This window comes from Canis aureus, chromosome 4, assembly GCF_053574225.1.
Source record: "Canis aureus isolate CA01 chromosome 4, VMU_Caureus_v.1.0, whole genome shotgun sequence".
Taxonomy (NCBI): Eukaryota; Metazoa; Chordata; class Mammalia; order Carnivora; family Canidae; genus Canis; species Canis aureus.
Window position 1 is genome coordinate 21,614,068 of NC_135614.1, and position 25,349 is coordinate 21,639,416.

The following is a 25,349-nucleotide window of genomic DNA, read 5'->3' on the forward strand; positions in this document are numbered from 1 at the left end:
ACCCAGGCGTCCCTATTATTTTATTTTTAAATAATCTATACACCCAACATGGGGTTTGAACTCACAACCCTAAGATCAAGAATCACATGTTCTACTGACTTAGCCAGCCAAGTGCCCTTCTTCAGATGTTTTAAACCTACACTTAGAGATTTCTCCTCAACCGTCCCCACATACACACACACACAGAAAACTGTATCATATATTCCTCTTCAACTGGTCTTTTCATGAAGTGTTTTGGATCTTTTGCCGTTTCATGGCAAAACGTATGTATCATACCATACTTTATTCACCTAGTCTTGTATTGTTTTTGAAATATTTGCTGTTAAACAATACAAATTACACAATCTTCCCTAAACATTCTTGTATATGGTTTTTAAATTCCTTTTCTTTATTAAGGAAATATCTAAATCGGGAAATATTTTAAAATTGTTAACTTCTGGGACTCCTGGATGGCTCAGTCTGTTAGTCGGCCTTCTGCTCAGGTCATAATCCTGTGGTCCTGGGATCTAGATCTAGTCCCATGTCAGGCTCCCTGCTCAGTGGGGAGTCTGCTGCTCCCTCTCCCTACCCCTGCCCTTTCTTTTTCTCTCAAATGAATAAATAAAATCTTTTTTTTAATTCTTACTTCTAAAAGAAGGAAAAAGGGCAAAATTTCCATCATTGTACTTATTTTATGGAAATACGACGAAAAAAGGAGTATGCTCATGATGGGAATTTGTATTGGTGTGTAGTACCTCTTAGCTTCATGATTTTGATTGTAAGTGCTTATCTGGGTTTCTCTTCTTGACTTGCCAAGGCTGAATCATGTATTAATAGAGGAGTAAGGGGGCACCTGTGTGGCTCAGTTGGTTAAATGTCTGCCTTTGGCTCAGGTCATGATAGGAGGGATCAAGCCCCATGTTGTGCTTCCTGTTCCTCTGGGAGCCTGCTTCTCTCTCTCCCTCTGCCTGCTGCTTCCCCTGTTTGTTCTCTGTCAATTAAATAAAAATAAAATCTTAAGAAAAATAAATTTAAATTAAAAAAGACATAAGGTAGTAGAATACCAGAGCTCTGGTTAAGGAGAAAGGTGTACATGAGGTCCTGGAGACTGTTTTGCAGGAAGCAAGGAAAAACTAGAACAAGTTTATCTAAATTAACTTTTCCTAACCAGTTCTGCCAGTTGAGGTATCTCTTTCTAGAAGAGCCACCTTCTGAAAACAAGCATTTGAAAATTTAGCATTTAGAAAGGAAGAACTATTCCTTTATTCTAAAATAATATTTACAAATCAATAAATCTAAATTGGTCAGTTAAATTCAGTTTAAACCACCCTGTAGTTTTTCTTCTCTTTTGGGTTTTTTTGTTTTTGTTTTTTTGGTTTTTCTTTAAATTCATTTGTATACTTATTTATTCTTATGATAATCATCCAGCTTTTTAAATAAATATTTTAAGCAGAAAACAGGTTGAGAAAATAATGCAATGAACACCACTATGTCCATTATCATAATCCAATATTTGACTTTTTGTTTGCACAAGAACCATTGGAAAGTTGCAGGTTATCATCTTTAAGGTTAATCCTACCATACAATCATACCATTATTAAGATTTCCTGATACTATCTAATATCTAGTGTATACTTAGATTTTCCCATTTGTTCCCAAAATAAAACACAACTGTGAGCCTAGAGAACAATCACCAAGATCTCTCCTCTGAGGACTAAAGTCCAGGATGAAGAGACAGTACTGCAAACAGATAAGTAGGTACAATCAATTGCTATGATCAATATCTGTGCCTAGATAGTAAAGGAAGGAGTGTTCAGTTTTATCTGATCCTGGTTAGGGGATAAGAAATACTTGAGTCTCCCAGCTGGGGAATTGTTAAAAATAGTTGATTTTTTCTTACAGATACCTTTCTTCTAGTTCTAGGTGTTTTTTGGGCAAAATCGATGTGGGGCAGGTTGTAGGGCGAAAGGGCATTCTACTTTCAAGCGGCTGCTCAAGAAAGGACTGGGCAGTTCAAAATAGCCTTGGGGGAAGCAAGGCTGGGGGTGGGGCTGGTCTGAGGATACTGCTGTTGCAAGATGCATTCTGTAAAATTTGGCCAAGGGTAGGATCTTGGACAGATTCCTTGTTGTACTGAAAAATGTGAATTTTGCTCTGGTGGTTAGTGGTTCCAATTCCCTTACCACACTGCTCTTTGATTCTTAATGGAGTTTCTACCTTCAGACTCAGGAAACCTTGCTGGGGCTATTTTAGAATTTTGTTTTCTAAAAACTCCTAAGGTGATGTTGATGTTTAGCCAGGTGCTTGTGGAATGCAGCCTAAAGCAATGAGATTTGCATTTAAAATGATCTCTGTAAATAACTGCATATCTGATACTTGAAATTTGGGTGGTAAGGCTAAGAAACTGATTTTATTTAATTTTAATGGATTTAAAATTTAAAACCGAATTAAAGTAAAATATTTTTTATCAAACACAGCTTTGCTTCAGTTACCACTGCATTTTTCTTTAACCAATGAAAATTTAACTATGAATTAATTTGCAATAAGTATAAAATATACATTGCGTTTCTCAGACTTAATATAGAAAAGGCAAAATATTAATTTTTATATCGCGTATTGAAATTATATTTTTATATTGTGGCCTAAAAAGAAACATATTAAAATTTATTCCACCTGTTTCTTTTTACTTTTAAGAAATATACCTCCTAAACACTTTTTGAAATTAATTCTGTAGCCCACAATTGTATTTCCATTAGACAGTGCTTCCTTAGAATTACAATACATGCCGGTTTCGGAATCCTACAGACTAGAAACCAGTCCCAATTCTGAGGTTAATCCCCAGGAGAAGTAGGTGAAAGATTACGTTCTGAAAATGCTTATTACCTAACATTTATTAGAATGTGATATCCAGGTGTGTCTGGGTAGCTCAGTCAGTTAAGTGGCTACCTTCAGCTCAGGTTATGATCTCAGGATCCTGGAAACTAGCTTCTGGTTGGCTGCGCCCGCCCCCCCCCCCCCAATTCAGCAGGGAGTCCACTTCTTCTCCCTCTGCCCCTCCCATTCTCTCTGCCTCACAAAAATTAATAAGATTTTTAAAAATGTACTGTTCATAAGAACTGGTACCTCTCATGTTAACTCTCCCATTAACCATGCCTACAGCATGTTATGGATATTCTTGTAAATAAATATTTGTAGAATGAACATTGAGGCAAAAGCAGTAGGAATGAAGAACACAGGATGAAAAGAAGAGGTTTCAAGTAAGACCGCTGAATTCATTGGCTGAATTTGGATGTTGAATGTAGGAAGCTAACAAGGAGATGCCTGAGTTATTATGTTAGGGGAGTTCTGGGGTTAAAGCAGGGTTGAGGTAGAGATAACTCATTAACTTTTAAATGTGGTTGAGTTTTAATTGTCTAATGAAGATGTCCAGTTGATGAATGACTTGCTGTGGGAATCATCAGCAAATAGGTGTAGACTGGAGGCCTACTTCTAGATTAGTGGGGAGCCTGGAGAGAAGGCAAAAGAAAACATGGTATAAGTGGGCAGAAAAGCCAGCAAAGGAGACTGGAAATTATGTGTTGAGAATTGAAGGGACAAGCTTGAAGATGTGAGCAACAGTATTAGAACATATTCTGGCTGTCCATTGAATTTGACAATTGGGACTTCACTGGTGAGGCTTGGGCAGTTTCAATGAGGTGGTGGCAGCAGAAGCCTAATTATAGTGGGCTGAAGAGTGTGTGATAGGGATTGCAGACAATTATTTGAAGGTCATTTTTTGTAAAATGGTGCAGTGAGATAGAGGGTGAGAGCTAAATACTTATGGAGGGATGGAGGGTTTTGTTTTCTTTAGATAGAAAAGACAGGAGTTTGTTATAGCCTGTGGGGAGGCAGCTAGAAGGGAAAGATTTACAGATCTTGATACTTTGGCTGCAGAATGTTCACTGATTTTTCTGTTAGGAATGTGTAAATCTCTCTGTGCATAGCATCACCAGCTAAGTGCTAAATAAATACTCAGTATTCTTGGAGCTAATGTTCTTAGAAAGCCTAGACAGAAATAGACGCTTCTTTTTCTTTTTTTTTTTTAAAGATTTTATTTATTAATGAGAGACAGAGAGAGAGAGAGAGGCAGAGGGAGAAGCAGGCTTCATGCAGGGAGCCTGATGTGGGACTCGACCCCAGGTCTCCAGGATCATGCCCTGGGCTGCAGGCGGCGCTAAACCACTGAGCCACCCAGGCTGCCCTTCTTTTTTCTCCTTAAAGGGAAACATTGAGGAAGGGACTAGAGAGCCAAAGTCACATGAGCAATATTGGAAAGAATGAAAATTGAAATCTTTATTAGTACTTTGTAGAATCATGAATTAACTAGTTATCTGATGGACTCCTGGATGAAGTTGGGTAAGGCAAGGTCCTTGAATTTATCTTTGATCATGAGGGAGCATTCCAGGCAAAATGACTTGATGGAGGCTAAACCCTAGTGGAAAACAGGATTTGTCATAAGACCAGGCTCCTGAAATCCTGAGCATTTAAATGCCCTAAAAAAAAGGTATTTGGAGCCTATCTTCCATCATGAAACTTGACAGGTTGTGAGTGCATATAAATTGCATTTGTAAAATTAGTGCGATTGACTCTTGTCTGATTGAATTAGATAATTGGCAATTTTTTTTATTCTTTTCATTATTTTTTAAAAGAATGTGGAACTTCACTTTGGGGTATTATTTGATACCTATAAGTTTTTGGTCACTTGACTGGCTGAGTTACAGCATGCAACTCTTGATCGCAGGGTTGTGAGTTTAAGCCCCACATTGGGCATGGAGCCTACTTAAAATTAAAAAAAAAAAGTTTTCAATGAGCCTTCTAGTGATATGAAACTGAAATTTTTGAATAAAAAGTTAGGAAAAAGATAAATCTGATTTATCCAAAAGTAAGGAGGCTTATAGTCTAGGGAACATTTAGAGAGAAAATAGTGACCTCTGATCATATCTTCAAGAGCTGGATTGTAAATTGGATTCTAATTTCTCCTCTCCTTCATAACCTGGTATGAACCCTGTGTACACATACTGAATTTGCACAAAAGGTGGTAGTATTTTGCATAGCAATGCTATACTGTTACAACTTAAAAACAGGTGAATGAAAGTAGGCCACTGGGTTCAGAAAAACAATAATTCACATAGTCTAAGAAAAGAAACAATCATAGGAATTGAGTTGTTCTTTTATGTTTTAAGCACCTGTGGTAATCTTAGGTCAATAAACATTACTAAAAATTAGTAACAAATGGAATTCATCATAAATGTTAATTATTAAAGAGCAGTGCCTTGGGGTTAAACACTAAGTTCTCGAAAGAGACACCTGGTTTGATTCTGGCTCTGAGAGTATTGATTTGACTTTGCCTAGTTACTTAACCTTTCTAAACCTTATCAGGAGAATGGAAATACTCATACCCTTAGTAGGAGAAGCAAAGGAGAGCATTCTGATAAAATGTTAATGATAATGCCTCTTAAGTAGTCAATGCTCAATATATGAATAATAACTACTAATAAATATTCTTTTTTCTTAATTGTGAATTTGAGACTGCAATTAGTAGGTTTTGCTCTATGTTGAAGGACCTGTAGCAAAAAAGAACTACCTAATAGGTTTTTACCGCGTCAATAGTTCATTTCCACATGTAGTAAGGCCCAACAATGTGTATAAATACCTTATTTCATTTATTCTTCACAATAAACTTGCTTTCTAGTCCTGATTTATTTTAAGAGAACTGAGGTTCAAGGAGGCTTCATAGAGCAAGGACTTACTCTAGGCCACATGGTTGGTAAGTGATGGAACAGGGAAAGTAGCCAAGGTTTTTCTGATTCCAATAAAGCCCCATTCTGAGAAATATAGGAAACAAGGTACTCAAAAAGTATAAAGAAGAAATTACTCTGTTCACAAGAGTTGGTTATGAACTTCAAGCATGGGTAAGGTTGTTCACGGAAAAGGTGAAGAATGAATAGGCAGTGGGTTTGGCTTTGGAATCCTCTAAATTGGAGGCTCAGGGGGACACACCTACCACCTGGGGACAGACCGAGAAGAAGGGAGTACCAAGGAAGTCCCAGATTTTAGAGTTTCAGTTGAGACTCTCTTTGGAGGCCTACAAAAGAAAGAGCAGGTTAAGGAATGATGGGATTTGAGTTAGCCACTTAAGATGTTTGAATGAGGAGGGAATCTGATAGGATGATTGCTTGAGGCAAATTGGGGGTCTGAGAGGGTTTTTTTTAGCCTTTTTGACTCAGAAGGAATTGTACTGGCTCAAAGCTCCAGAGGAAGACGTTAGGAGCAAGGACCCCTGAGACTAGAGAGGTATGGTTCTTAGGTCAGTTTTGTATACATTCAGAACCAATCTACAATCAACGAGTTTTTGGATTAAATAGAAGTTGTCCCTCCCTCTAATAATATGTTTCCCTTCCTCTGCCCCACCCTCAAGTTAAAGGATTTAATTTGGATCCTGAGACCCTGTGGCCAAATGTGGGTGGAGTTTTTGTTGGGGAATAGGAGTTAAAAAATTAGAATAGAAAAGAAGGCTGGATCTGGTGGATCGAGCGGAAAGCAACTCTTAAGGACTCTTGGATGGCTTTTCTTCAGCCCAGGCAAGGAAGAGCCATGAGGTTTTATGGCGCCAAGGTAGGACAAGTGGGACAAGTGCAGACTCAGTCCCTTAGATCCCCCCACCCCCTGCCCTCCTTTTTTATGAACTTTGAACATCTTACAGGGCAGATATAGGCAAACTGGAGAGGCAGAACAGAGGCAAAGCTCAAATATTAGGGCTACAAACTTGGTAGGGTATGTGAGCTCTTTATGCCTAAAGGAAAAGAGCTAAACAATTTTACTTCTGTAGGAATATAAGGTAACTTGCAAATCCCCTTTGAGGGAGGATTTGTGTGTGTGTTAAAAGTTTATTTTAGCTTTGGTGAATGGCTGGTTTATCTTTTTTTTAAATTTCAATTTGGGTTTGTTCGAAAGCAGTTGTGCAGAGCAGGAGCTGACATGCATGCATCTGTGGGAATGTGGGAGGGCAAATACTGTATCTGGCATGATTGCATCATCAAAGTCAACATGAATGGAGCTACCAGTGGTTCTCCTGAATTTTTTCTCCAAACACTTAATTTTCAGGTTGAGAACATAAGGTCCTGTAGGTGTCACTTCTAATCAGGTATGATTTGCAGGCTGCTCCTTGTCTTTTACATGTTAGTTTTTTTTTTTTTTAATTATTTATTTATTTGAGAGAGATCCAGAATGAGTGGGGGGAGGGACAGAGGGAAGAAGCAGACTTAATTGTCCACGAGGAGCCAGTGTTCCGGTCTCTCATAGGGCTCGATCTTAACAACTGTGAGATCATGATCTGAGCCGAAATCAAGAGTCAGACTTGCATACTCACTGAGCCACCCAGGCAGCCCTTCTACATGTTAGTTTTTCTAAATCCTCAAAGGTGATGAAGATTGGTCCTTGGTTGCGAGTAGAGGGTGAAAAAAAAAATTTAGCTATTATGATGGTACCACATACTATATCTGTGGAATTAAAATTTCCTGGGGAGGGCTATTAGGGAAAAAGTGTTTTAAAAAAGATTACTGGGGTGGAGACGGTAAAAAAAAGAAAGGAAAAAAAAAAGTAAAGACAAGTTGAGAAACTGATCTGCCTGTAGTAAAGGTCTAGTCTCGTGTACCATATGTCTCTGTACATGCTTTGAAAGGCTTTTCCAAGGGATCTGAGCAGCTGTTTCTTGACACAGGAAATACAACATGTATGGAATGTGAGTGTTGGGAGAGGTGACAGTCAGATTCTGTCCAAAGGGCATACTCTGTTTCAGAATAAAAATACCACTTTGCTCAATACCATTTGAGCTCATTCAAGAGTGGGTGTGAGTATCACTACAATAAGAATGTGGAGAAATGAGAAAACAGGGTGCTTGTCAACTATTGGACCCAGATCTGATCTAAGGTGATCAACATTCCTGTTGGTTCAGGAGTAAGAGAGGCCCAGAGCAACATAGAGCCTTGTGACTACTATAGAGTGCACACAGAGAACTGGGAGATGTTGAATTAGTGTCCTTTAAATGATACCCTTGGGCACTTTTGGGGTGGTAGAGGAGGAAGAGATGAGACACCAGTGGCGGGTGGCTTGATTTTGGGTCACTAGAATATGCTGGGTCACTATATATGCTGCTTGAGGGAGTGAAATAGCCACCATTCCAATATTTGTGAAACACTTCACTTCCTTCAGAGAGATGGCATCTCTTTAAGAAAGGTAGATGTTAACAAATATTTTGAGATTCAAAGTGGTTATTCGGGAATATGCCACATCTAAGCAGATTTTCCTTGATTAAAAGTCAAGGAAATCTTCAGTAAAAAATAAAAATTCATAATGTAGTTACTGGAGCCTGTTTCATGTAGTAGTTTGGGATGGTACACTCGGTGGTAGGATGGAGTCCCCTCCTTCCAGGTCAGTAATTAAGTGCATTTCTTCCTAACTCTGGCTCAGGTGTCATACTGATAATTTACAATCCACTATGGTGGAAGTATTTATACCACAAAAATTGGCCTACCCTGCAAAAGTGTTTCCTCTTCCTCAGTTCCCAATCTGGTGATTGTTGAACATTAACTAGTATTCTACTGAGTACAGTTTCTATACGACAAATGTTGACAATCTTGCATAGCCTTCCTGAATATTAGCAAATATTAACAAGTGTGTAGGTACTCCACACCCTTTCTTTATATTCTAATTTGTTTGGAATTTGGTACTACATAACCTTTTAGCTTTTTTCGCCTATGTACTAGAAATCTTTCCATAGACCGCTTTAATTTTGGCTTAAATATAAAGGAAATAAAAAATCAAAACAGTATTTAGTCAGGTCTGGGTTTAATAGTTCCCAAGCTCCTGTATCGTTCTTGACCTCCTTTTGCTCTTCACTCATATTAGTTTTTGTATTCTTCTAGAGTTTCTTTATGTAAATATGAATATATATATTAATTCCCCATACTTTTTATTAAAATAAAAAACATTGTATATGCAGGTTCTAGATCCTCTTTTTTTTAAATAAACATAATATATCCTGGACATCTGCATTTTAGTAACGGAATTCTTTTTTTATAGCTGCAAGGTATTATGTAGATAGACCACAGTTGAATTAGTCTGTTACAGGTGGACATTCAGGTATTATGAATTACTTGTTAAAATATACAGAACTGGGGCTCCTGAGTGGCTCATTCAGTTGAGCATCTGCCTTCTGCTCTGGTCAGGATCCCAAGGTCCTGGGATTGAGCCCCACATCAGGCTCCCTGCTCAGAAGAGCCTGCTTCTGTCTCTCCCTCGGCTGCTCCCCCTGATTGTGCTGTCTCTGTGTCAAATAAATAAAATCTGTTAAAAAAAATAAAATATGCAAAGTTGTCAAAACATATAATTAAGGGCAAGTATAAATAGGATAAATTCTTAGCAGTGAAAATGCTGTGTCAAGGGAGAGGTTGAATTTGTAATTTTGATAATTATTGCCAAATTCCCCTCCATAGGATTGATACCATTTTGCACTACACCAGCATTAGATGGGGGTATATATCCTCCACAACCTACTCCAAGGGTCTGGGTGGTCAAACATTTTGATGTTTGCTAATCTGATAAGTGAAAAATGTTATCTTTGCTGTTTTGATTTGCATTTTTCTTAACCCTGATCCCCTTTTACAGGGTCCACAACTTAGGGTTGTGAAGATCAAATGAGTTCCTGCAGTAAAGAGTGTATTACAATATAGCCAACATTCTTTTAATTATAACTCTGATAATGAAATTGTTAGTGTTCTCTCTTACTGATACCTCATCCTTACTGTGCTAATAACTTTGGTCATAGAGTCTCATTGAACCCCCATCACAATATACATGACCTCTTAAAAAAGGACACTAAAGTTCAGGCTACATGGCATCTTTGGATCAGATGACCCCAACCCCCCCACCCCTGCCAGCCCCCCAGCCCACCCCATAGTGGTAAATCAGTTTGTTCTGGCCACTTAGTTTCACTAACAGCATCAAGTGAAACTAAGAGTAACCATTTTCTCAGTGTGCATGCCTGTGCACATACACATACACATACACTTATAATCACATTTAACAGTACATAAGAGTTCAGCCAGGTTGATTCCTGAAAACAGAAAATGTTACCAGCCCTACTGAAATGTAATCTATTAAATTGTTTTCTTAAAGGTTAGGTTTAGTAGTTGGCAGTGTGTAGTGCATGTTCTCATGTACTTATAGACCCCATGTTTCAAACCCCTTGTTTTTAAAAAGCCCTATCAGATATAGGGGCACCTGGGTAGCTCAGTCAGTTGTCTGACTTTTTTAAAGATTTTATTTATTTATTCATGAGAGGCAGAGACATAGGCAGAAGGAGAAACAGATAGCCCTTGGGGAGCCTGATGTGGGACTTGATCCTAGGACTCCAGGATCATAACCTAAGCCACCAGGCACCCCGAGTGTCTGGTTCTTGATTTTGGCTCAGGTCATGATCTCAAGGTCGTGAGATCAAGCCCCACTTCAGGCTTCGTGCTGGGTTTGGAGCTTGATGAAGATTTCCTTTCTTCCTCTCCTTCTGCCCCTTCCTGCCTCCTAAAAAGAAAAGTTATAGGAGATACAATTAAATGATAAAGATCAGTTGTTTTTAATGAAGCTCATTAGTTAATGAGAACGTCCTATGTTGTGGCACATAAATCTTCTTATCTAGAGGAATGTGTACATTGAAGTTTCGGTGTCTTAGATATGCATATTTATAAAATCAAGTAAAATAAACAAACAAAAAAACCTCTTTTCCTCACATCTGTTTCCCAGCGGTAGTAGTAACTAATAGTAATGTTTTACCTACCAGCTTTCTGCAACTTGTTTATATGGGTTAATATATTTTGGATCTGTTGCCATGCAATCAGTAGATTGATATGTGTGAGTGATAGCTGCACATTATTTCAAAATATGAATGCACTTATTTCTCTAGTATAAATATTATATTCCATGATAATTTGTTTGCACACATTTCTGCATTTTTAGTTTTGGTTGGTACTTGTGTAGATTAAAAGGTTGCATTTATTTTCATTTGCTTGTCTTCTAGGAAAGTCAAACAGCTTTTGAACCTGTGGATTTCCACTTAAGCAAAGAACACATTCCTGTCTTTTTCTCACTCTTCTACTGAGTCATTTACCTTTTCTTTTTTTTTTTTTTTTCATTTACCTTTCCTTGTTGATTGTGGAAGTTCTTTTACATTACGAAAAGTAGCTATCTACGTGTAGTATCGATTTTTTCCTAGACTATCCTTTGCCTTTACCTTTTTATGGTAATATTTCTCCTCCCTTCTTTTGACAAATATAGGTATGAAGAAGTCAATACATTTTACATCCTGATTCAGTGCACGAACACATACATACACTTTTTTTTTTACATACACATTATTATTATTATTATTTTACATACACATTATATAAAAGATTTGTACTTTATTTATTTTAAAAGATTTTATTTATTTATTCATAGACACAGAGAGGGAGGCAGAGACACAGGCAGAGGGAGAGGGAGACGCAGGTTCCATGCAGGGAGCCCGATGTGGGACTTGATCCTGGGTCTCCAGGATCACACCCCAGGCTGCAGGCGGCGCCAAACCCCTGCGCCACCGGGGCTGCCCTATAAAAGATTTATATTAGAAGATTGCCTGGCTGGCTCAGTTGGAAGACCATGTGACTCTTGATCTTGGGGTCATGACGGCAAGCCCCACCCTGGGTGTAGGGATTACTTAAATGAATAAAACATTTTTTTTTAAATTTTTTTTTATTTATTTTATGATAGTCACAGAGAGAGAGAGAGGCAGAGACACAGGCAGAGGGAGAAGCAGGCTCCATGCACCGGGAGCCCGACGTGCGATTCGATCCCGGGTCTCCAGGATCGTGCCCTGGGCCAAAGGCAGGCGCCAAACCGCTGCGCCACCCAGGGATCCCATAAAACATTTTTTTTTAAATGATTTACATTGTAATACTTATTTTTATTAAATGTAGTGTATTTGTATTTTTCTGTACAATTTTGTTAAGAAAAACCACTTGTTACAAAGCACTAAGTTGGTATTGGAACTTCTAGATTATGATCAACAGTTTGCAAAGAACTACATTATGGTGTCTTTGCTTTAAAAATTGTTCATATTATACTTAGTTAAAATATTTTTTTCCTTTATGGCTTCTCACCTTTTACTCTTGCTTGGGAATATTTTCCCTACTTTCTAAATTGTCTTATCTTTTTATATTTAAATTATTAATTTATCTGGAATTTTTGTTACATATTAAAAGATCATATTACCCTTGTCATTTTTAAGAAATTGACCCTTTCTCCACTGCTTTGAAATGCCATTTTAATAATAAAAGTTTATCTGTTAATTTATTAACCTGTATGTTAAAAAATTGACAATTGTTTCAGTTTAGTTTTTTTTTTAAGATTTTATTTATTTATTCATGAGAGCCACAGAGAGAGCCACAGACACAGTCAGAGGGAGAAGAAGCAGGCTCCCTGCGACGGCGAGATCACCCCCTGAGCCTAAGGCAGACGTTCAACCACTGAGCCACCCAGGCATTCCAGTTTTTTAAGTTATTATTGAAATGTAATATATACAGAGAATGTATATATGAGAATTGTATATTTTGATGAATTTTGACAAACTGAACATAACCTATGTAACCTGTGTATCCTGATCGAGAAATTAGATAATAATTTATTTCTACTAAGATTGTTTAATGTGCAAGAAAAGATTATTTAATATTTAACTTTAGAATTGGGTAACGCTTACACATTTTATAGCTATTCTGTGCTTTGATTTAGTTTTTCCATCAATACTTCAGGTTTGCCTATGGACTCAGGTATATCATCTTCATTGAATAAGAAGTCTCCTAATCTTAATATTTTTTTCTCTTCCTGGGGTTTTAACTAGAATGTCCACAGCCATATTAAAGATTAGGAGGTGTAGGTTATCTTTACATTTGCTCCTGACAGGAGTTGGAAATGCCACTACTGTCTCAGTTCCTATGTTGTAATTTTGCATGAGGTGTTTCAGGGTTTTAAAAATAGGGATTAGGGATCCCTGGGTGGCGCAGCGGTTTGGCGCCTGCCTTTGGCCCAGGGCGCGATCCCGGAGACCCGGGGTCAAATCCCTCATCGGGCTCCCGGTGCATGGAGCCTGCTTCTCCCTCTGCCTGTGTTTCTGCCTCTCTCTCTCTCTGTAACTATCATAAATAAATAAAAATTAAAAAATAAATTAAAAAAATAAGGATTAGAAGGGAATATAGACAGTGATTGCTTAATGCATACAAGGTTTCTCTCAGGGCTGATGAAAATGTTCTGGAATTAGATAGAGGTGATTATTGCATAACATTGTAACTATGCTTAAAAACCACTGATGTATAGTTTTCAATGGTAAAATGGTTAATCTTATTTTATGGGTATTTCATCTAAAAATTTTTTTTAAAGGAATTACACTGTTCCACTAAACATAATGGCTAAAGTGAAAAGACAGAGCATACTAACTGATAATAAGAATGTGCAACAATTAGAACTGTCATAATTACTGGTGGGAGTGTATGTTGGTAACCATTTTAGAAGATTCATTGGCCTTTCTACTAAAGCTGAAGATAACATACACTTACACACTTGATGACCTAGTACTTCCACTCCACCCAATGTGTATATGTTCACCAAACGATAGCAATAGTATGTTATAGTAGTATACTTAGAATACTCAAAAACCAAGAATTAACTCAACTGTCCATCCACAGTAGAATCAATAAGCATGTTATAGTATATTCAATCAATGAATTACTATACAACAATAAGAATCAATGGACTGCAAATACACTTAACATGAATGAACCCCAAATATAGTTTTGAGTGTGAAAGGAAGTCAGTTACTTAAAGTTTGGAAATAAGCAAAAGAGATCTGTGGTAGATGTCAAAACAATGGCAACCCTTTGCCAGTGGACTGATGACTAGATGGGAGTTTCTTGGCTGGAACTTGGGCGCTTAGGGGTTCATTTGTGAAAAAAATCTATAAGCTATACACTTAGGATTTGTATGCTTTTCTGTGTGTATTATGTATTTCAGTACAGGTTGCATTAAGATAATAGATATTGCCTATTGAATGGTACCAACATAAAAATAGTTTAAAGATTTATTTGGAGGACCTTGGGATCCCTGGGTGGCGCAGCGGTTTGGCACCTGCCTTTGGCCCAGGGCACGATCCTGGAGACCCTGGATCGAATCCCACGTCGGGCTCCCGGTGCATGGAGCCTGCTTCTCCCTCTGCCTGTGTCTCTGCCTCTCTCTCTCTCTCTCTCTCTCTCTGTGACTATCATAAATAAATAAAAATTAAAAAAAAAAAAAAGATTTATTTGGAGGAGTGCCTGGGTGGCTCAGTCATCCAACTCTTGATTTCGGCTCAGGTCATGATCTCTGGGGTCGTGAGATTGATTCTGCATCAGTGTCTGCCCTGAGCATGGAGTCTGCTTAAGATTCTCTCTTTGGGGCACATGGGTGACTCAGTTGGTTAAGTGTCTGCCTTTGGCTAGAGTCCTGATCTTGGGGTCCTGGGATCAAGTCCCCCGTTGGACTCCCTGCTTCTCCTGCTCCCTCTGCTCCTCACCCCACTTGTGCTCTCTGGCTCTCTCTCTGTCAAATAAATAAAAGCTTTAAAATTAAAAAAATAAATCTACCTATACTATTTATTAAGTTTTTCCATCTGCCTTTTACCCCCAACCCCCCCTTACACTTGTTCTCTTTCCCTAAAAAAAAAAAAAGTATTTTGAAAAACAAATACGTATGCCAAAATATTACCAGGTATGAGTTAATGATAGTTTGTACTTCATTTTTTCCCCCCTACACACTCCTTTCGGTATTTTATTGAAAACAAAAAGCAAAAGTAGTATCTTTTTCAGGGGCATTACATTTAGTTCCTGTAAATTATTAAGTTCCTGTGGCTCTTACTCCAATATTTGCATAAATATTATGAGATATTTCTGTGTTTATTTTGTAGGCAGATTTTGACAACAAATCAGTAAATGGCCTCAAGTCAGAATCCATGGAATACAGGAGGAGTTATGGGGGGGAACAGAGATTGGAATTAAACCCACCTCCCCTCGAAAATGTAACCAAAAATGAAGAAAGTATGACAGGTATTGAAGTGGAGAAGTGGACGCAAAACAAGAAATCACATTTAACTGATCATGTCAAAGGCGAATTTAAGGCAATTGTGACAGAAGCTGAAAAATTTAAAAATTCTGAAGATGACAAGAAAAAAGTCCTCCTTACTGACTTAATTGAGCCTCAGAAATTGTTTGCACAAACTATAAGAAACGGCATTAAAAATGTACACTATTTACCAACCGAAACAAATGTGTCTTTTAAAAAATTCAATATTGAAGAATTTGGCAAGGCATTTGAAAACAACTCCTATAAATTCCTGAAAGACACTGCCAACCATAATGCCATGAGTTCCATTGCTACTAGTGCGAGCTGTGATCATCTCAAGGGGAGAAATAATGTTTCAGTCTTCCAGAAGCCTGGCTTTAACTGCAAGTCTTTTCCAGATCCTACAACTTTCAACTTAAATAGTCATACTAGTACACACAATGAAAGTGATCAACCCAAATCTCTAGATAATATACCAAGTAAAGACCCAAAAGATGGATCTCCAGTTCAGCCAAGTCTTCTATCCCTGATGAAAGATAGGAGATTAACACTGGAGCAAGTGGTGGCCATAGAAGCTCTGACTCAACTGTCAGAAGCTCCATCAGAAAATTCCTCACCATCAAAGTCAGAGAAGGATGAAGAAACAGAACACAGAACAGAAAGTTTGCTTAATAGCTGTAAAGCTATCCTCTATTCTGTAAGAAAAGACCTCCAGGACCCAAACCTGCAAGGGGAGCCAGAAAGCCTTCATCACTATCCATCTTTGGAAAAGCAGACTTCATGCAACACGGTGGTGTTCAATGGCCAAAACATTTCCAAGTCACACCACAACTCAGCTGCTAACCAGGCACCTACCAAGTCACAGGAATGTTCAAAAGCCACAAATTCAATAACTCTTTTTATACCAAATTCAAATTCATCTAAAATTGACACCAATAAAAATGTTGCTCAAAGTAGAATTAATCTTGAGAGTTCTAAGAATTTGCATCCGTTGCCACCAGCAGGTGATAAATTGGGGTATTGTAACCAATCACTGGCCAGCAGTAAAAAGATAGACTTAAAAGACGATCCATCGGGTCTAAATACAATACACAGCAAAATAGAGGAAGATGTTGCAACACAGTTAACACAACTTGCGTCCATAATTAAATTCAATTATATAAAACAAGAAGACAAAAAGGTTGAGAGTACACCAACAAGCCTCGTTGCATATAATGTACAGCAAAAATGTAGTCAGGAGAAGGCCACAATACAACAGAAACCACCTTCCAGTGTACAAAACAATCATAGCTCATTATTGACAAAGCAAAAGAACACAACACAGAAAAAGACAAGAGCTACCCCATCAAGAGATCGGCGGAAAAAGAAGACTGTAGTCATAAGTTGTCAAGAAAATGACCAGAAAAAGCAGGAACAGTTGTCATATGAGTATAGTAAATTACATGACATTTGGATAGCATCTAAATTTCAAAGATTTGGTCAATTTGGTCCACATGATTTTCCCATTCTGTTGGGAAAAATTCCTCCTTTAACCAAAGTATGGAAACCACTGACTCAAACGAGTTCAGTGTTAGAACACAAAAAATTGTTTCCTCCACTCACTCAGATAAAATTTGAGCGTTATTATCCTGAATTAGCACAGGAAAGAAACATGAAGGTTGAACCGTTGGATTCTCTCCCAATATGCCAGTTAAAAACAGAGTCCAATGGGCAGGCGTTTACAGAAAAAGTATATAGTTCTCAGGTACAGCCAACAGGGAATGTCAATCAGAAAGCTCATCCTTTACTCCAGCCCTCCTCTCCAACTAACCAGTGTGCTAATGTAATGACCGGCGATGACCAAACACAATTCCAGCGGGATGTTCAAGACCAACTCATGCATCAGAGACTGCCAACATTGCCTGGTATCTCTCATGAAACCCCCTTACCAGACCCAGCACACATTCTCAGGAATGTAAATGTGGTATGTTCAGGTGGAATTACAGTGGTTTCTACCAAGAATGAAGAGGACGTCTGTTCATCTAGTGTTGGAGCATCAGAATTTTCCCCAGTAGACAGTGCACAGAAAAGTTTTAATGATTATGCCATGAACTTCTTTACCAATCCTACAAAAAACCTGGTGTCCACAACAAAAGATTCTGATTTGCCAACCTGCAACTGTCTTGGTAAGTGTGTGCACATATAGCTGAGTGCATGTGCACCCGCATGTTTGTGTGTGTGTGTGTGTGTGCTATGTTTACCTACATTAATTGCCTCGTTGTGACCAGGTCAATTTTGGGTTATCGTTTACATGTGGCAACTTTGCCCCATTCATATCCTAGCTAAAATGGAGTAGATTCTATACCCATTTTTCTGTGGTACCTTGATTACTTTTGCTCAAATAATTAGGAAGTTTAACTCATAATTTTGAAACTTCAACAAGTGGAAAATTTGCTAATTTCTCTCAGCTAAATGTCTCCTAAGTTATTTATTGTACATATCATAAGAATGAATTCCTTTATTATCTATCCTATATTTAAAAAAATTTCAACCTCTAAGCATTTTGTTTAAAAAAAATTATTATGTGAGATATAAAATACATGCAGAGAATATAAAATGTATGTGCAGCCTAACAAATAACTATAAAAATATCTATAATTGCCACCCTACGCAAAAACTGGAAATGGTTTCTTTCTTTTCAATGACAGTGCTTTTCTGCTATGTGATACAAAGGATGTCTAGATATGAAAAAAATCCCTAGTCCTGGCCATTGATGAATTTGTGAACCTTTTGAAATATTAAAATATGAAATTGTTGTATAATATCGATTGTCTATAAAAAACAAATAAGCATATGCAACTAGCTGATTTATGGAACAATTCATAATTGATATTTATTTTGTACCTTAGGAGTTATTGCAAGTGAACATCCAGGAAATAATAATTAGAATTTTTATTGTGTTAAAAGTCCTGGGAAAATCTTAGGTTCTTTTTTTTTTCTAAGATTTTATTTATTTGTTCATGAGAGATACACAGAGATAGAGACAGAGACACAGGCAGAGGAAGAAGCAGGTTCCATGGAGGGAGCTGGATGTGGAACTCTTCCCAGGACTCCAGGATCATGCTCTGAGCCCAAGGCAGACGCTCACCCGCTGAGCCACCCAGGCATCCCCTAGACAGGCTTTATGAGAAATTTGCTCAGTATTTGAAACACAAGAAATGCTGAATTTCAACCTTGTACTGATTAGTCACTGTCTATGGTAAAATTTCATGTAAGTGCTCAAATAAAAGAATTAATTTACTCTAATGTAGCTGTAATAGGGAAATTAAATAGATTGTGTCATTAAAGTTTGTTAGGCTGCTCATGCCCTCATTATTTCAGCTTTTATATGAGGATTTTTGAGGACAGAATTTGTGAAATAAACCTATTTGGGTTCAAAATAGGTTAATTATTAGAAGTCTTATTTTAAAAAAATTTTAAATGTAACTCCAAATCACAAAGATTTAAGATTGCCTTGAACATTGGAAGCTTTTTTTCCTGAAGTAGGTGTTTCATAAGTACATTGCAAAATGGGCAAATGATTATTTGAAAGGATAAACTATATCATTTTTTCTTAAATCACAGGAGAAAAAATAGTGAAGTGTAGCAATGACCTTTTGCTCTCGATTATCTAAAGTACATATGATACTTTGAAATCAATCCTTCCATTTCTCCACTTATCATTCATCACAGTTATGACAGCCTACCACATGCCAGGCCCCAGGGATATGCTCTTTTTAGAAGGATCTCATAATATGAAAAGGGTGACAATGCTGACAAAGGGGTTCAACTGGGAGAATGAGAGTTTCCTGGAGCAAGGACAGAAGAGTGTAGCAAGGATGACTCCTCCTATTCCAGATCTTTAATGCAAGTCTGAAACTATACTATGACCTTGACTTGTCATATTCAAAACATGCCTACAAAGGGAAGATGTGTTATCTCCATTTTACAAGTGAAGAAACTAAGTCACAGGGGAAGTCACAGCTAGTAAATTATTAAACTGGAATTCAAAACAGTAGTTTCAACTTCAGAGCCTATGTTTGTACCCTTCTTGCTCTTGTTTCAAAAATCTGAATTAAGAAAGGGACAGTATTTTTCTAAATATCATTACAAATGGAAAAAAGATCTCTAATTTAAAATGCCATTAAAATGTATATACCTGAGCTAGTCTTATTTTACTGTGTGCATAATGTCAGAACAATTGTTTAGTTTCAAGACTTTTTCCTTATATATTACATAATAATGTACATAGTCACCATGTAGTAGTTGAGACACCCAGGCATTTAAAGTTTATTGAGCATCTGCAGTGGACCTGTGATTGTTTTATGCATTGTCACGTATTTTTCTGTAATCTTTGCATGTGAGGTTACTATGCTTTTTGTATAGAAATAGGAACTTAAGAAAAACAAAAAAGCAGGGGTGCCTTGGTGGCTCAGTCAGTTAAGCATCCGACTCTTTTTTTCAGCTCAGGTCTTTATCTCCAGTTCTGAGTTCAAGCTGGGAATGGTGCCTACTTTAAAACAACAACAACAAAAAAGCAGACTCACTCAGAAATTATCCCAAGTGGAATGATCATATCTAAAAGATTTCCATGGAGAGACACCTGGGTGGTTCAGTCGGTTAAGCATGTGGCTCAGGTCTTGATCTCAGGGTCGTGTGATGGAGCCTCGCATCAGCTCCATGCTGAGTGTGGAGTCCACTTGAGATTCTCTCCATCCGTCTCTCCCCTTGCTCGTGCATGTGCTCTCTCTTTAATCTTTAATTAAAAACAAGATTTCCATGGATGTATTGTGTTCTTGCAAAATAAGAGTGATTAACCTCTGGATCATGGTTCCTCAATTTGAGCACTATTGGCATTTTAGATAAGGTAATGCTTTGATGTGTAGGTGGACTGTTGTCTGCATCCTAGCCTGTTTAAGTGGGATCCATGCCCTCTACCCATTGGGTACAAATAAATACACACACACACCTGCCCAGTTGTAACAACCAAAAATATTTGCCAAATGATCGCTCAGGAAAAATTGCCCCTGGTTAAGAACCACTGCTCTAGATCATCATTAATAAGTTAAAATCTGTTCAGTGTATCTTAGGAAGCCACAGAAGTAATCCTATGTTGTAGCTGATAACCAGTCAAAATGGTTAAATAATCACCTTTCGTTATAGGTGCACCATGGCAAGAAATGCATTTATCAGCGATTCTAGTTAGACGTGATTCTAAGAGGCCAAGTTAAAAATACTGTTTTTGAGAAACCCATAATTCATACAAAATTTAAAGTAGTACAGTGGTGCCTGGCCGGCTCAATCTGTAGAGCATGCGATCTAGAGTTGTAATCTCAGGGTGGTATTGAGTCCCGCATTGAGTGTAGAGTTTGCTTAAAATTAAAATCTTTAAATGATAACAATGTTAAAGATTTTATCTATTTACCAGAGAGAGAGAGAGAGAAAGGATGAGCAGGGTGGGTCGAGCAGGATGGGCCGAGCAGGATGGGCCGAGCAGGATGGGCCGAGCAGGATGGGCCGAGCAGGATGGGCCGAGCAGCATGGGCCGAGCAGGATGGGCCGAGCAGAGTGGGCCGAGCAGAGTGGGCCGAGCAGAGTGGGCCGAGCAGGGTGGGCCGAGCAGGGTGGGCCGAGCAGGGTGGGCCGAGCAGGGTGGGTCGGAGAGAACAGGCAGCCTGACCTGGGGCTCTATTTCAGGACCCAGAGATCATGACCTCAGCCAAAGGCAGACGCTTAACCAACTGAGCCACCTAGGTGCTCAATGTTTGTAAATATTGGTTTAACGGTTTTATTATTTTCCACTATATAAGCATCCCTTAATTTATTCAACCTATCATTTAGTGACAGATGCTCAGTGTGTTTCTTTTTTTGGTATTACAAATAATTGTGACAAAGAACATTCCTATGTACATTTGCATTATAAATATATAATTATGTGACTGTATAGGAGAATAAATTCTTAGTGGTGCAGTTGCTGGGCTCAATTTTAATAGGATTCTGAGCCACGCTTCTAAAGATGTATTGCTCTTAGATAACTTTTAATTTTGCATTTCAATTATTAATAGATTTCTTTCAAAGCAGGAGATAGAATAAATATGACCCACATCTTAAATATTTCTTTTCCTCTTCTGATGCTTAGAGGAAGCATGAAATAGTGCCCGCAAGAAAGGAACAAGTTGAATTCTAGGGCCTATTGTCCTAGACTTTAATTATTAAAGTTTACCAAAACCTTGTCAAGATCAATTGTTCTGAGTTGATAAAAAAAAAAAAAAAGAATTAATAAAAATAGCTCCTCCTTGCCCCTATGCAATTCTGTAAAGGTCTTTGGGTCTAATAATCTTATTCCTTCCACAGATCGAGTTATACAAAAAGACAAAGGCCCATATTATACACACCTTGGGGCAGGACCAAGTGTTGCTGCTGTCAGGGAAATCATGGAGAATAGGTGAGGAAATATCCTTCCCTGTTAAAATCATTCATTATTGTACACCTGACTCAATGGAGAGAGACCATCTCCGGGAACAAATGAGAAGTAAATGGCAAACTCAAGAGTATAAGTCGGATGTTTCTTAGGGCCCAGGAAAAGAATAGCATCCTGGTGTCCCTGCTGAGTCACTCATCACATAAGCCTTTGGGCACTCAACAAGACACTTACAAAGCAAGGCTGTCTTTGTTAAATCCAGAAATACTTAATTTTTATATCATTGTATAATGGTAGAAATAGTTAAAATTACCTCCATCAACACTGCATTCACACTCCTTATGCTTATCTTTGAGCCAGTCCATTTTTTTAAAGAAGTGATTTTTAAGGATAAGTAAACAGAACGGGATAACAAAAATATCTGCCACACAAAAGTAATTTTTTAACAAATGTAAATTTTAATGAACAGGGTATTTGATTTCTGTACTTACGTAAATTTATATCTTCTGTACCTTCAGATGTTAAAGGATGTATCGCATTTGCAATTATTTTCCCTTCACTGTGCTTTGTACTCAGGTATGGTCAAAAAGGAAACGCAATAAGGATAGAAATTGTAGTGTATACGGGGAAAGAAGGAAAAAGCTCTCATGGGTGTCCAATTGCTAAGTGGGTAAGTATTTTGTACTTACACGTTTTTCAAACATGAATTTATTCCACATATAAAATCAATCAATTTATTTTCCGTGAAAATGGTGACTAGAAAAGTATCCACTGTCATTGTTCCCTAGGAAATAATAAGGAAGCTATCTGTCTTGGCCTGGGCAATTTATGTTAAATGAACAAAAGTTTACAGTTATTACCAAGTGACCTTCATCTCCCCAAGGTCCCCATGTTTACCAGTTTATTGTGTACTTTTCGAGATCTTCTAATGCAGTTATAATTGGATAGCATAAGTAAATGGTATTAAACTATACAGTGTTTTATATCTTTTATCTGTTTTTGTATTTTGTAATTATTTCCAAGTAATTATCCATAGGACCACCTTAATGAGAGTCCTACTATTCTGAAAGCAAAATTAATTTTTTATGACATACCGCCAAAACTATTTCCATGACTTTGAGTTTTCTAAAGAATGCAGAACCATAAGAACTGGATTCAGTTTCTTTAGGAAGTTGTCAAGTGAAAAACAAGTTCATAGCCAAATGTGTATATTCAATAAAATATTCATATCCACAAGGATATTAATCAGTGGATTTGGAATTTTTGAACATAGAATCATTTGAGATCCCTGTTCTATCATTTGTTAATAATGATGGTGTAAAAAAATTTTTTTAAATGGTGATGGTGGTAAGAATAATAAAATGATAGCAATTACCTTTTGTTACACATCAGGCACTAGGTTAAGAATTTGACAAACATTTGCCTCATAAATCCTCACAGAGGGGCTCCATTATGATTTTGAATAAGGTAAAGGTCATTCTTTGCATACCTCTTGGAGAAATTAAAAACATTAAAAGCAAAATAGCAATAGGATTTAAACCCGGGTATTCCTAAAGCAAGACAATTGCCACACCCATAGCTACTCTAGTGGTAGACTTTCTCTTGGTTACTTTTCAACCTTTGGGAGATGACTGGCAGTTAAAAGCACAAGAGCTGTATACTTACTCCACACTAACTACTTTAGAATGCTTTGTTTCCTCAATCTGTTTGGAGCACTTAGTCTTGTCAAAATACACATAGGCTCGGAGACCTGGAATTTACCTTGTTCGGTTATCCTACATATAGTAAAGTCCACAAATCGTAAGTGCACATATCAAGGTTATTCCTCATGTGTATAACACTACCTGGATAATGATAACACTTTCACCACCCAGAAGGCTCCCGCATGGCCTGTCCCAGCCAATGATTCCACATAAAGATAACTACTCTTGATATTTATCTTCATATCTTTTTTTTTTTTTTTTCAATGAACTTCACATAACTGGAATCCTAGAGTATATGCTCTCTTGTGTCTCTTTTCACTCAACATTCATAGAACAGGGGTAATGGCTGGGGTTCCAGCAGCCATCTGGAAGCTTAAATTGACTTGATAGGGGAAGATATGTGCTAAGTTAGTGGGAAGAAAGATAAGAGCCTGAGTCCCTGGTGATACCAGTAGAGTTGCCAAACCCCAACCTTAGCCCTTCCTAAATCTGAATTTCTTTAATATTAGAGGGAAAAATTTTTTTTGTGGCTTATTTAAAACCTGTGATTTGCGAGTTTTCTGTGATATGAAACAAAATCAAGTAAGTACCAATTAAGGTAAATTGTCTTCAATTTGTTAAGTGTGGATGAATTTTGGAAGAAAACAAACATTTCAGAATGCAAAAAATAAGTGAAGAAACTTGTGAACATGAAGTACTTTCTATTGATTGCCAGGCCCTAGGTTAGATATTGGGGGAGGCAAACATGAATAAGATCTACCAGGCATTTCATTTTGTAGATGGACAGAAGCTGGCCCAGTTTTATCAGCCAGGGTGAGACTAGACTTGCGGACTACAATTTATCCTCCAGAAACACATTTGTTTTCTAGGGTCACTTTGCCTCAAAAACTAAATAAAATTTCCTTAAAATGCTCCCCAACTAGTTTTAAATTACTATATCCTTATTTCGTGGATCAGTCTATTGTCCTGTCATGCACTGATTTTCACACTGTGTTAACTCAGTTATGAAGGTACAGCCTTTTCTCAGTCCCCCACAAAACATTCATATCTGTCTCCAGATGTAACAGTTTGGGTGAAGATGTATGTAAACAACAGCTAGAGTGATGAGGTTTATTTTTTTGTTTTATTCATTCTTTTGAAAAAGTAATACAGTTGATTCAAAACATTTTAAAGTAGGGAATAATGTATAGATTGCCCACTTTTCTATTGGATTATTAGTCTATTGATTTTAAAGGAGCCCCTTTAAAAAATGGATGTTTGTGATAAGAGTTGCAGATGGATTTCCACAATTTGTCATTGTTTTTAACATCTGGGTTTTTTTTTTTTTTAACATCTGGGGTGTTTTTTTTTTTAACATCTGGGTTTTTTAAATGAAATTTTTATATTAAAGTTTTTTTAAAGATGAAAAACACTTTTCACCTATTCTTTTGTGATTTTAGTGTATTACGTCCTTTTAAATTTTATTTATTTATTTGAGACTGAGATAGTGAGAGACAGCTCAAGCATGGGGGTTGGGAGAGGGAGAAGCAAGCTCCTCACTGAGCAGGGAGCCTGATGTGGGGCTCAATCCCAGGACCCTGGAATCATAACCTGAGCGGAAGGCAGCCACCTCACCAACTGAGCCACCCAGACACCCCAGTGTACTGTATCTTAGTTAGAAAAATCTACCACTTGTAGATTATTAAAAAAAACTTTCCATTTTCTTTTTATTGTATTTTAATGATTTCGTTTCTTTGCATTTAACTATTTTATTCATTTTTTTGTGTGTAGAATATTAGTAACAATATTTTTTCAGATGACTACCCAGCCAGCCAAAACCACTTACTTAATTGTTCATCTTTTCTCTTCTGATTTGTATTTGTTTGTGTTAGTGGATTGTCAGTTCTGTTCCCCTCATGTTATGGATCTCTGATATAAGCATCAAATTACTCTAATTATTTAGGGTTTATGTTTTCATATCTGATAGAGCTAATTCCTCCTTTTAATTCTTCACAAATTTCTTGACAATTCTTGCT

General features: G+C 37.5%; 1 protein-coding gene across 4 annotated transcripts in view; it reads left to right on the forward strand.

Annotated features, from left to right (window-relative positions):
- TET1 (tet methylcytosine dioxygenase 1) overlaps nt 1-25,349 on the forward strand; it is a 139,195-nt gene that overhangs the window by 64,208 nt on the left and 49,638 nt on the right. For all 4 annotated transcript variants that reach the window (XM_077894760.1, XM_077894759.1, XM_077894762.1 and 1 more), the window contains 3 exons: nt 15,038-17,357; nt 21,565-21,655; nt 22,208-22,301. In XM_077894760.1, coding sequence (XP_077750886.1) covers nt 15,038-17,357; nt 21,565-21,655; nt 22,208-22,301 — 2,505 coding nt within the window. The remainder of the gene's footprint in view (nt 1-15,037; nt 17,358-21,564; nt 21,656-22,207; nt 22,302-25,349) is intronic.